The following is a 13,728-nucleotide window of genomic DNA, read 5'->3' on the forward strand; positions in this document are numbered from 1 at the left end:
GCCTACAGCCTCAGGATGCTGGACTTGGGGTGAAACCCTCCATACATGGTCAGGAGCTCCCTGGTCTTGATGTCAGTGGCTTCTATCTCCTCCTTTGGCCAGCTTATTATCCTGGCATGGTATCTGATCACAGGCAGGGCGTAGGTGTTGATAGCCCAGATCTTGTTCTTACTGTTCAGCTGACTCCTCAGGATTTGCCTCACCCTCTGCAGGTACTTGGTGGTTGCAGCTTTCCTATTCATGGTTCCCATTTACTTGTGGGATCCCCAGGTACTTGTAACTGTCCTCTATCTCTGCAATGTTGCCTTCTGGTAGTTCGATCCCCTCAGTTCTACCTTCCTTCTTTATCATCCGACTACACTTCTCCAGTTTGAATGACATTCCGATGTCATTGCTGTATATCCTGGTGGTGTGCATAAGTGAATCGATGTCTTGTTCATTCTTGGCATACAGCTTGATGTCATTCATGTAGAGGAGGTGGTTGACAACTACTCCATTCTGTAGTCAGTAGCCAGTCTTGTTAATGATCACACTGAGGGGGTTCAGGCTTAAGCAGAACAGCAGTGGGGACAGAGCATCTCCTTGGTAGATCCAGCACTTGATGCTGACTTGTGCCATGGGCTTGAAGTTGGCCACATGTACACCACATCCCCATTGAGTTCCTGATGAAGGCTCTTAGGGGCCTGTTGATCTTGTATGGTTCTAAGTATTCCAGGATCCAGGTGTGTGGCATAGAGTCATAGGCCTTATTGTAATCAATCCAGGCAGTGCACAGGTTGGTCAGCATAGATGGACCGCAGACATGAGCAAGACAGATAAATATGAAGGCATGCCTTGGACGTCACCCGGATCAACAAGGGAATGTCATTTGGACTGGAGAAGTGTAGTCGGATGGTAACAAAAAGAGGGAAGGTAGTCAGACCTGAGGGGATCGAACTACCAGAAGGTAACATTGCAGACATAGAGCACAGTTACAAGTACCTGGAGATCCCACAGGCAAATAGGAATCATGAAGAGGTCACTAGAAAAGCTGCAACCACCAAGTACCTGCAGATTCTGTTGATTCTGAAGCTGCAGGTTTTATCTCTCTACAAACAATATTGACTGAACCAGCAGTAAAATAAGATCCAAACTACGCTTCATATAAACATCGTCATGAATTCCCTCTTGCTTTTGCTGTTTTGCTTCCACCACGATAAAATCACACTTCATGCAGAGCTCTCTCTCTCTCTCTCTCGCAGTATACTTCAAATCTGTTTTCTGCATTATTCGCTTGCTTATTACGCACAAGTCTACCGTTGTTTACAGCGCTGTCAGCCGCTGCAGAATATTTTAATAAAATCCGAGGCCGGGAAAATCTCCTTCATGTTTTTCAGTTACTTTGACACAAAGGCATCTGCTGTGATGCTTACACCTTTGATAAAGTCTCGCAAATGTCAGCTTTCTTTTTATAGATATAAAAATATGGAAATGTACTGATACATGATCAGTATTATAATATTTCTGACTGTCTGACGCAAAATTTCCCCGATTCAAATCAAATTGTATCGAAGTGAATCAAATTGAATTGAATTGTGGATCGAATTGACTCTAGAAATCAGTGACAATACCCAGCCCTTGATCAAACCCTGTTTTCAGGTGCAGAACATGGGAATACAGCAGCTGCGAGAGAATGCAACATTAATGAATCAATGGTGCGGAAGTAGAGGAAGCAGGCAGAATGAGTTGAGTAAAGTTTGACTTATCTGACCGTTTGGTTTCACTTAATGCGCCTTATAATCCTTTGACGTCAACACTGTTGTGTTTGTTGTCTTCTGCTAGCGAAGATTTATGTCAATTTGACAAGCTGAACGCATTCTGTACTGTACAGGAGACACGGCCAATCAGGAAGCAGAACACAATGAACCAAAATTGCACCAAAAAAAATCCACGAAACAGCGAGGCTGCGAAAAGTGAATCGCGATTTAGCGAGGGACCACTATAATCGGCATTCCAGGAAATCCTGCATTGGCAAAAGTTCCCCTTTGCTTGGAATGCAAAGTGCAATTAAATGCGTTATTGTTTTAACACATTATTTTTTTCAAATTAATTAATTGTAATTAACCAGTGGGACTTGGATCACACTTGGATCCTGGAATACTTAGAACTATATGAGATCAACAGAACCCTAAGAGCCTTCATCAGGAATATGTGGATATTAACAATAGAAGCAACTTCAAGCCAATTGTGCAAGTCACCATCAAGTGCAGGATTTACCAAGAAGATACTCAGTCCCCACTGGTGTTCTACATAGTCCTAAACCTCCTCAGCCTTATCATTGAAAAGACTTCTGTACTAGAACAAGTACAGAATGGAGCAAATTTTAGCCACCACCTCTACATGGATGACATTAAGCTGTATGCCAGGGGTGAACACGACATAGTCTTGCTGATCCACACCACTAAGATCTACAGCAACAATATTGGAATGTTCACACTAGAGAAGTGTGGTTGGATGGCAAAGAAAGCAAAAGCAGTCAGAGCTGAGGGGATTGCACTACCAGAAGACAATATTGCTGCAAAGATACTGATAGCTTCCAGACCTCAGGTAGAGGACCCAAGCTGAAAGGATAAAGACACTTGCAGGGCGAGTGGGGAATTTTTATATATATACAGACCATATTGCCAAAAGTATTAACTTAGACATCCAAATCGGGTGTTCCAATCAATCAGCGTATTCCAAGAGGATTATGGTGTGCAAATATCCATCAGGGAAAACAAGGCAACTGTGACTATGTACTGACATTAATAAGTATGTGAAAATGAATCTCCTCTGTAATGTGTTTTATTTCATAATGGACCATAGGTTTTAATTTTTGAATGGGGTTAGGAACAATCTTTTTGCATAAGAGTGTGGTGGCTCCTCTCTATCATCTCATTACAGCAGCTGCACCATCAGTTGCAAACTAAACAAGTCATGTGCTTAACATTTCTCCCTAGAGAGCCCTTTCAGCAAGGCTTTCTAACTATGAGATGTGAGACAGCAGCCTGGGTACATAACTGTAATTCAACAGGTTAAAATAAGAAGCTTGCGATCATAACTTTGTGTATGTAGGACTCTTTTTCCCCCCTACAGATTCTTAATCCTTTTCATTGCTCTTTAATGTATTGAGTGGCAGTTTTCATTTTTTAACAGCAGTGCTGCCTGGCTTAATGAAAAATTGGACAAGAACAGGATCTGGATCAATCGGATCTCTACTGACCAGTAATCATGTGCACTGAAAGTGAACATTTCTGATTTTATTATTTTATTTTCTGTGTACTGTTTCAAATTCTAAAAGTTTAGTTATAAAGATTAGAGAAAGTGGATAAAAATCTATATGTCTTACAATATTTTAAAGTATTTTAAAGTGGGGATAACTGTACAGTTTTATCCACCAAGGATGGGGAACATTTAAGAGATTTGATATGTTAAGTTTGACATTTTACTATTAATTTAAAAACATTCAATACTGATGACAGCAACGTGTTTCCAAAACATAGTATTAGAGTAAACATAGTATTAGAAAGAAACAGTTGGAGGAACATTCCACAGGTTAAAATCTTAAAAATCTTAAAAGATTAATTAGCAGCAGGTCAGTAACATGATTAAGTCTAAAAACAGCATGTCAGAGAGGGGGTGTTTGTCAGAAGTAAAGTCTGGCAGAGGCTCACCAATAACAAGAAAAAAAACAAAACAACAATTTTTCTACAGTCTGTGATACAATGCCGTTCCTCATTGTAAAATTATGAAGACTTATAAAATCCACAAAACATAAGATAACCTTTCCTGGATTTACTTTTGACCTTAAAACTTTTTCATCTGCTGATAAGTTATCTGAGCTGACCAATCGTTCTTAAAGTCTGTTCCCAGTAGAGATATACAATACTTGTCTGGCATTAAGAGAAAGTCTGATGCTGAATTTGATGACAGATGCCTGAGATGTTTATGTCCTGCAACTGTATACCAGTGACATTTCAGGACTTCTCCAAATTTAAATCGCATTACTGGTTACCATAGGGTACACTTTGTGCTTAGTGATAAACTGTGTCGATGTAATGCTATATGAACCTGAAAATCTGAGTGGAAAATATATACTCAGCACATTAGTGCAAGTCTCCCAGCACTGTGAGCATAGTGTGACTAAAATAATGTTCATGGGTCACCTGATCCAACCCCAACTTTGTTTTAAATAAAAGAGTTAAAAGCTTTCAGCTTAATATTTAATTGGAGGTTGTCCGTCTACTGAATCTATACTGGAAACTGGTTCCACAGGAAAGTAGCATGATAGCTGAAGACTCTGCCTTTTATTCAGTGGTTCCAAGAATTAAAGAAAATATAATGAGACAATTTTTTAATTAATTAATTAATTTATTTATTTATTACAGAGGCTCTTCTGATCACAACTAACCCTTATGACTATCCAATGATCAGTCAGGGTGAAGTCACTGTCAAGAGCATCAATGATGTGGAGGAGTTCATTGTAACAGATGTAAAATCACATTTCATGTTTATCTGCATTCTTGCATTTGGGCATAAATCTCTTTTCTTTTTCATAATATTTGTTTCTTTCATTTGTTTGAATTTCAGACTGCAATTGACATCTTGGGCTTTACTGCTGATGAGAAAATAAACATCTACAAGCTGACTGGTGCTGTGATGCATCATGGCAACATGAAATTCAAGCAGAAGCAGTGTGAAGAGCAGGCTGAACCTGATGGCACTGAAGGTAACTGGCAAAATAATAAAATTGTCATTATGAAGTTTTTTTGTTTATAATTGGGAGGATTAGGACATTGGAGGGAAGTAACATTTGAAGAAATGTACATTTCTTCAAATGTTACTTTTCTTCAAATGCACAATTAAATTGGATATTGTGCTATATCATGGGCCTGAACTCGGCTGATATGCTGAAAGCTTTGTGCTACCCAAGAGTCAAAGTCGGCAATGAGATGGTGACCAAAGGTCAGAGCGTCCCACAGGTAATTTAAATACATTTTTAATAATGATATATTAAAGATTTGGACATTATAGCTGTATTTTGGGTTTTGTATTATTATAAATTCTTGTTTGCCAGGTCAACAATGCTGTCTCAGCTCTGTGCAAATTTATCTATGAGAAAATGTTCTTGTGGATGGTTATCCGTATCAATGAGATGCTGGACACAAAACAACCCAGACAGTTCTTTATTGGAGTGCTGGATATTGCTGGGTTTGAGATCTTTGATGTGAGCACTTGAGACATTTCACCACATTTGCTAAATGTTCAATACTGTATTGCCATGAAATTAAAAATGTTTGTAATGTTACAGTTCAACAGCTTGGAGCAACTCTGCATCAACTTCACCAATGAGAAATTGCAACAGTTTTTCAACCATCACATGTTTGTCCTGGAGCAAGAGGAGTACAAGAAAGAAGGTATTCAATGGGAGTTCATTGACTTTGGTATGGACTTGGCTGCCTGCATTGAGCTTATTGAGAAGGTAAACAGCTGCTCTGGAAGAAATGTACATGTGGTTGCATATGTTACCTCTGTTGAAATTTTAATATGATATGTAACATTTTCTCAGCCAATGGGCATCTTCTCCATCCTTGAAGAGGAGTGCATGTTCCCCAAGGCCTCTGACACAATATTCAAGAACAAGCTGCACGATCAGCATCTTGGCAAGACCAAATGCTTTGAGAAACCAAAGCCTGGAAAGGGCAAGGCTGAGGCACACTTCGCTCTGGTTCACTATGCTGGTACAGTGGACTACAATATCACTGGCTGGCTGGACAAGAACAAGGACCCACTAAATGACTCAGTTATTCAGCTCTACCAGAAGTCTTCAAACAAACTGCTGGGCTTCCTTTAAGCAGCCCATGCTGGAGCTGAAGGTAAGAAACAAAAGTGCTCACAAACTCACGTGTCCAGTACAGATAGTATGTATCTGTGTAATAACTATAATGTGCATACTGCAGGCTAAGACTATGCAGTGAAAAATAGTGACAATAATGACAATTGCTGTTTATGAAAACAGAGGCTGCTGATGGTGGCAAGAAAGGTGGGAAGAAGAAGGGTGGTTCCTTCCAGACTGTGTCTGCTCTTTTCAGTGTGTCAAACAGAAGCTGGAGAAAGAGAAGAGCGAGTACAAGATGGAGATTGATGACCTCTCCAGCAACATGGAGGAAGTTTTAATCAGTTACAGAGACACTTAGTAACTCTGAGACAGATAATCCTCTAATATCTATCTAAGGTTTTACCTCTTAAATTTGTTATCCTCTCACCATTAGACTTTAAAATTGATTTCAACAATAAAATATCGAAATCTGAAATCAACTGTCACTTCAACAGGCCAAGAACGCCCTGGCTCATGCTGTTCAGTCAGCACGTCATGACTGTGATCTACTCAGAGAGCAGTTTGAGGAGGAGCAGGAGGCCAAGGCTGAGCTGCAGAGAGGAATGTCCAAGGCCAACAGTGAGGTGGCTCAGTGGCGATCCAAATATGAGACTGATGCTATACAGCGCACTGAGGAGCTGGAGGAGGCCAAGTAAGTCACCATACTTTCATTGTTTAAATTAGTTTTGAGACTTAAAACCAACCAATTCAGACTTAATCAAAACAAAATTATTTAAACGATAGGAAAAAGTCAAAGGAGCTTGCAAAGAAAAGCGTCTGGACTTCTTTAAGTTACTTGAAGACATTTCACCTCTCATCCGAGAGGCTTCTTCAGTTCTAAGGTCAAATGGTGGAGAGTCCCAGATATAAACCTGGTGGGAGTATCCCCCCACAGAGGGACAAAAGGACCCCCTGATGATCCTCTAATCGCCTGAGCCAAGGTGTGGAACTGGGTGTGGGTCCCAATCAGCCAGAGTTTCTGGTGAGTTCATTGTGAAACCTGGCCCCACCTTATCATGCGAATTCCTGAGGTCAGATGGCCCAGGGTGTGAGAGGGCGTTAAGGCGTCTGGGAAGGGATCTCAAAACTGGATTATAGATGGCAGAGAGTTGGTGTCGTAAACCACCGCCTCTGTTCAAAGATGGTCGCTCACAGTGGACATAGATGGCTTCTTTCACTCCTCTTTCAAACCATCTGTCCTCTCTGTCCAAAATGTGAACATTGGCATCCTCGAAGGAGTGTCCTTTATCCTTAAGATGCAGATGGACAGCTGAATCTTGTCCTGTGGAGGTGGCTCTTCTGTGTTGTACACAAGGTGACACCTATTGTAGCCAACCTTTACATGGAGGAAGTGGAAAGGAAGGCTCTTGGCTCTTTCAAAGGAAGAGTACCCAGCCACTGGTACAGATATGTAGACGACACCTGGGTCAAAATCAAGACACAAGAAGTGGAATCCTTCACTGCGCACATCAACGCTGTGGATAAAAACATCAAGTTCACCAGGGAAGACACAAAGGACGACTGTTTGCCTTTCCTGGACTGCGCTGTGCACATTGAAGAGAATGGCAACCTCAACATCGAAGTTTACCGGAAGCCCACACACACGGACCAGTACCTCCTGTTTGACTCCCATCACCCTCTGGAACACAAACTTGGAGTAATTAGGACCCTACACCACCGGGCAGAACATGTTCCCTCTAAGCTTGAAGGGAAAAAGAAGGAACACACACATGTAAAGGAAGCACTCAAAACGTGCGGCTATCCTAAATGGGCATTCTTAAAGTCAGCAAAGAGGCACAGAAAAGAAGATCAGACACCAGCGAGGGGGGATAAGAAGGACAGACGCAACAACATTGTCATCCCCTATGTAGCCGGTGTATCAGAGAAACTCAGGAGGGTTTTCTCCAAGCATGACATCCCGGTGTACTTCAGACCCAGCAACACACTCAGACAAAAACTGGTTCACCCGAAAGACAAAACGCCAAAACACAGACTTAACAATGTGGTGTATGCCGTACAGTGCAGTGAGGAATGCCCAGACCTCTACATTGGAGAGACCAAACAGCCACTTCACAAGCGCATGGCACAACACAGAAGAGCCACCTCCACAGGACAAGATTCAGCTGTCCATCTGCATCTTAAGGATAAAGGACACTCCTTCGAGAATGCCAATGTTCACATTTTGGACAGAGAGGACAGATGGTTTGAAAGAGGAGTGAAAGAAGCCATCTATGTCCACTGTGAGCGACCATCTTTGAACAGAGGCGGTGGTTTACGACACCAACTCTCTGCCATCTATAATCCAGTTTTGAGATCCCTTCCCAGACGCCTTAACGCCCTCTCACACCCTGGGCCATCTGACCTCAGGAATTCGCATGATAAGGTGGGGCCAGGTTTCACAATGAACTCACCAGAAACTCTGGCTGATTGGGACCCACACCCAGTTCCACACCTTGGCTCAGGCGATTAGAGGATCATCAGGGGGTCCTTTTGTCCCTCTGTGGGGGGATACTCTCACCAGGTTTATATCTGGGACTCTCCACCATTTGACCTTAGAACTGAAGAAGCCTCTCGGATGAGAGGTGAAACGTCTTCAAGTAACTTAAAGAAGTCCAGACGCTTTTCTTTGCAAGCTCCTTTGACTACGATGACCTGGATGACTGAGAACCTTCACAGACAGATAGGAAAAAGCTTGCCCAGCGCCTGCAGGAGGCTGAGGAATCCATTGAGGCTGTGAACTCCAAGTGTGCCTCACTGGAGAAGACCAAGCAGAGGCTGCAGGGTGAGGTGGAGGACCTCATGATTGATGTGGAGAGAGCTAATGCTCTGGCTACCAACCTTGACAAGAAGCAGAGGAAGTTTGATTAAGTAAAGTTTTAAACATAACCAACATCATCAGAATAATCATACACATATAATAACAACCAAGTAATTAACCTACATTAACATAGGTCCTGGCAGAATTTAAGTTCCTAAATTCTTTCTTCCTCAGCTGTCAATAACAGTTTGTTATCTATGCAGACTGAGGAAGACAAGAAGAATGTGGTCAGACTTCAGGATCTGGTGGACAAGCTGCAGCTCAAAGTCAAGGCTTACAAGAGACAGGCTGAGGAGGCTGTGAGTAAAATGTTCTGTGATTTTTACATATGGAATGCATAACTTTAAAAATGACATATATTTAGCATATATGGCCAGATATTTAAAAAAACAACAACATATTGTCACACTGTACAGGAAGAACAGGCCAACACCCACATGTCCAGACTGAGAAAGGTCCAGATGGAGGAAGCTCAGGAGCGTGCTGACATTGCTGAATCTCAGGTCAACAAACTGAGAGCCAAGAGCCGTGATGCTGGAAAGGTAATTCATGTAATTTGTTTTACAGAAAATTGAACTTTGTTTAATAGAGTTGTTTGATAGAAGTTCTATACATTAATAATTTACTGTGGATTGAAAGTAGAAGACAGTTTAGATATGTTTATGCCCTGTGTAAATTTCAATCCAGCTATATAAAATGAGATGGGACAAATTCTACAAACGTTTTTAATATATGTTGAATAAGTCTTTTTTTTAATTTCTTCTTTCTTCCAGGGCGAAAGTGTTGAATAATGGACATCCTCTGAAACTTTTTGATGGCATTCATAAAATATGAACTAGCTGTTGAATTGACTTATGATGTACTGATTTATTAAACTCTTTATTTTTTCAGTATCATTTACTCTGCATTCTGTAAAAGTTCAATTGGAAAATACAATGTTCAACACAGTAGTTTCTTCAGAATTTATGATTTATGATTTATAGCTACAGGACATTGTCCTTTCATATGGGGACAGTGCTTCTTCTTAGTGTTCTCCCTAGCTTTCAGCATGAGTCATGGCATGTTTAGATTCATATTTTTAAAAAACGAGGTTCATATTAGCACAAATTCAATCAGCCATCTTCAAATTAAGCTGAAGATGCCTGATTTTGACTTCTTAATTCTATCTATTTACAGTTTTAAAAATATTCCTTGAGATACAGCAGTATATAAAGGCTGATAATAAAAGGTCCAAATGTATGTTATTACCAAACTTTGATAGGGACATTAGGTAGAAGTGTCAAAATAAGACCCCACAGTTGCAGTAACTTTTGAGAAATGTACATAAAAAAAGACAGACTGAACTCTGCAGTTAGCATTTTATAGTTTAATTTTGAGGCAGTTCAAGTGTGGACACAAAGCTATGCCACTGATATAATACTGTTATATACCTAATATAGCCTCTGTTTATACAGTTAATTCTCTCTAATTCATTAATTTGTTTTGACAACTGTCAGTAAGATTGTCATCCCATACTACATCGCCTTTCAAAAGAAGTGTTGTTGAGCTTTCACAAAGAATAAGCATTACAGAAAGTAAACACAAATTTCTCTTATTACTGCAACACAAAAACAAAGCTACATATTGCATATTTCCCAAGGGTTTCTTCAGACACTTACAGTATGAGCAATACATTCTAAATTGACAAATTCACAATTCACTTTGTCCTTCACATAAAACCAAAGCATGAGAATGTGATTAAAACACAAGCCACACATTACTGATTACATCAGCCAACTGCACAGGCACATGGTCAACTTTATAGATATTCCAGAGGTCTCTGACATCTGTTTATGCTTACTTAAGGCCAAACTTGCTGTGCTTCTCCCCTGTGTCTGTATTTGGGTCTGCTCCACAAACACACTGGCTGCTCAGCCGTGACATGCTGGTGGCTTTCTATTTTTAATCATGCTGTAGAGCTTACCTAAACCGAATCATGCTATCTATCTATCTATCTATCTATCTATCTATCTATCTATCTATCTATCTATCTATCTATCTATCTATCTATCTATCTATCTATCTATCTATCTATCTATCTATCTATCTATCTATCTATCTATCTATCTATCTATCTATCTATCTATCTATCTATCTATCTATCTATCTATCGCATGACTCACAAGACAGGATCCTAACTACCCTAGATAGATAAAACATGACAAAAAACAGAGGGACACACAGACAATATATTCATAGGATACAACAGAAATAGGATAAAACAACACACACTGAACCTAGACTGAAACACTTGACATAGAGACTGGACTACAGATAAATTAACATTCAAAGACCCAGAGACTGTTACATCTGTCTTCTTCTCATTCACACGTTTTTGTTTGTTTGTTTGTTTGTTTGTTTGTTTGTTTGGTTCTACTGAATTTTCTTTTTCTTTTTAGTGTACTTCCAACTCTCCAGGTTCTCTTCCATCCATTTCCTATTTTCACTACAGATCACACTGTCATCTACCAACGTCATAGTCTATGGCAGGGGACAGCAACCTTTCACATCCAAAGAGCCATTTGGACCCGGTTTCCACGCAAACGAGAATACTGGGAGCTGCAAATACATTTTGACATCAAAAATGAAGATAACACTGTATATATTGTTTTTTACCTTTATGCTTTGTGTGAACAACTAAGGTGTGTTGCTTATGAAGTCAATGAAGTGCTACAGAGAAAATTAAATTTTATTTATGTAATTAACACATTTTGAAGTCTTAAAGAAATATAACAAAAGGATAGACACCCAGCTGAACTAAAATGATCCAGCAAACAAAAACTGTTGTGAGCCATCGCCTTTGGGCTTTTGGAGCCTTGACCTGACTTTTAAAAAATAATTGGAAAAAAAGCACTATGCTGCTAAAAGATGAAAAATAGATATTTGCAAAATTCTGCCTAAATATGTATTTTACCAGGTTAATGTGTGTGGTCGGGTGCGGTCTGCAGCGCCGCTGCAGGGGACGGGACGCACCTGAGCAGCACCCGCAATCACGCCTCGCCGCCTTAACGTCTGTGCTATCTATGCTGTTGTGTTGGTATGTGTCGGGCTGTGAGCTGAAAAGCTACAGCCGGCTGTATACATATAGCAACCGTGTGTGAAAAGTGGTCAATAAAGAGATGCTGAAAAGCATCTTAATGCAAACATCGTCAGGTCTGCCGTGATATGTTTACAATGGGACTTCTGCTCCTGAACCTCTGCGCACAGCGTCTGCAAATCGGGGCTGTACGAAGTCACTTTCATCTTTACGCAGGACTGTAAGCTTTCATCTGTGAGGCGTGAGCGGTTTTTGTTTTTAACATAGTTCACGGTAGAGAACAGCTGCTGACATAACATGGATCCGAAGGTCCATAACTGGCCTACCTGGGGTTGAAAGTCTCGATAAATGCCCGGCGTTTCGGCAGGTACACCGGCTTGCACGAGTGTGACGCTTATTTTGAGCAATGAAAAAATAAAAGAATATAATTGTATTTTTATATTTCAATATCACAATAATCTTCCAATTTAGAACTACAAGTTAAAAAAGAACTAACATAAATAATATACACTTCAGCTAAATACTTCTAATTTATTTTCCCAATCCACACGGAGCCGCACTATAAGGACTAAAGAGCCGCAGTTTGCCGACCCCTGGTCTATGGAGACTTCTGCCTGACTTAATCTGTCAGCCTGTCCATCACCTTTGCAAACAAGGATCCCACTCTCTTGGCATTCTATAATATGCTTACTCTTGATCCAGACACAGTCCAGCCCTTTCTGACATTCTCTATACTTCTCCATCAACACTCTTAAACAATCTGGCTAAACAATCCACTACTCTCTTTCCTAGATATCTTTTTACCTTCACAGATTTGTCATCTGAGTTAACTGCTGCATTTGAAAGAGTGTCCACTGTCCATCAGTGGTAGACGATATGGGGTTAGAATATTTTTAGCTGCCCCTCCGGAGGTTCGCCTTGGGCTCTCGCACTCTGGGGCCTCTGGATTTCTGGGGCCTGGATCTCCTCCATGCCTGCTTCATGTCTTGGGGGACAGGGCTATGGCTCTCTACATCCTCTAGCAGACCATTACATGGGGAAACCTTTTGAATACAAGCGCGCTGATCCACACAGGTGTGCACACGGGTGTCCACTGTTCATAGACATAAACTATACCTTTATTGGCTGCTATTTCCAAGCACAATGTGCGCTGTCGGTCCTGCTTGCTACACAACAACATTCAACATTTCGTATTTACTGCTGTTTACACTTAGCTAGATTAATGTGATGGTGTTGTGTTTAGTATGTTGCTCTGTTTTGTTGTTTTTTGTTGTTTTTTTTGCTTGTTTTCTCTTCTTTTTCTCTCAACAGGTGATCCAGGAGATTTTTTTTTCTTTTTTTCTCTTCTTTCTCTTTTTAAGTGCCCTTTCTCACTGTCCCTCTTCCCTTCTGTTTTTCTTTTCCTTCATCTTTCTTTCTCCCTTTCCTATCCCTCAGTCATGTCTGTCCCATTTGTAACAACTGAAAATATAATAAAATAAATAATAACAACAAAGGTCAATCAAATGGACCAATACGGCAAGGCCATGATGGCCATGATTTGGCAAAGTAAATCCATTGGGTATCCTTGTTGGTCCTCAGACAACAATTCTGACGGCTAAAGAACCAAATGGGACAGGCGAAAAAAAAATATATATATATATATATATTTTTTAGCTAAGTCTCAACAACCCAAGCGGTTGTGTCCCATTTTGTCCTCATGACTTCCAGGCCATACTCGACACAGATGTTCCTGTATGTTATGCCAGCCACTTGGTTATGGCGTTTCATGTATGCCCTGTCTGATAGCATCTTGTACCCTGCTGTTATGTGCTGGATTGTCTCTGAGGCATCTTTGCACAGCCTGTACCTGGGGTCTTGCTTTGTGTGGCAGACCCTCTCTGACCCACCCTTTTTAAAAAAAAAAAAACAGTATGTTTATTGAGTTTTATATTACAG

At 40.5% G+C, this 13,728-nt stretch overlaps 1 protein-coding gene and 1 pseudogene across 2 annotated transcripts; both read left to right on the forward strand.

The window, feature by feature from the left end:
- Positions 1–4,886: 4,886 nt before the first annotated feature.
- LOC146519876 (myosin heavy chain, fast skeletal muscle-like) lies at positions 4,887–6,472 on the forward strand (annotated as a pseudogene). Its single transcript, XR_014873755.1, has 6 exons — positions 4,887–5,000; positions 5,096–5,245; positions 5,330–5,500; positions 5,588–5,894; positions 6,038–6,253; positions 6,352–6,472. The product of XR_014873755.1 is annotated as a myosin heavy chain, fast skeletal muscle-like (transcript).
- On the forward strand, positions 6,392–13,248 carry LOC146519877 (uncharacterized). Its single transcript, XM_085157563.1, has 5 exons — positions 6,392–6,416; positions 6,535–6,548; positions 8,918–9,013; positions 9,131–9,256; positions 11,206–13,248. Exons 1-5 carry the CDS (start codon positions 6,392–6,394, stop codon positions 11,392–11,394), a joined length of 450 nt encoding a protein of 149 aa, XP_085013689.1. The 3' UTR covers positions 11,395–13,248.
- Positions 13,249–13,728: the final 480 nt, after the last annotated feature.

This window comes from Neolamprologus multifasciatus, chromosome 4 (assembly GCF_963576455.1).
Source record: "Neolamprologus multifasciatus chromosome 4, fNeoMul1.2, whole genome shotgun sequence".
Classification (NCBI taxonomy): domain Eukaryota; kingdom Metazoa; phylum Chordata; class Actinopteri; order Cichliformes; family Cichlidae; genus Neolamprologus; species Neolamprologus multifasciatus.

Coding starts and splice junctions, on each gene's coding strand:
- LOC146519877 (XM_085157563.1), top strand. CDS start 6,392: ATGACTGTGATCTACTCAGAGAGCA. Junction 9,014..9,130: donor AGAGACAGGCTGAGGAGGCT/GTGAGTAAAATG, acceptor CACACTGTACAG/GAAGAACAGGCCAACACCCA. Junction 9,257..11,205: donor AGAGCCGTGATGCTGGAAAG/GTAATTCATGTA, acceptor TTTTCACTACAG/ATCACACTGTCATCTACCAA.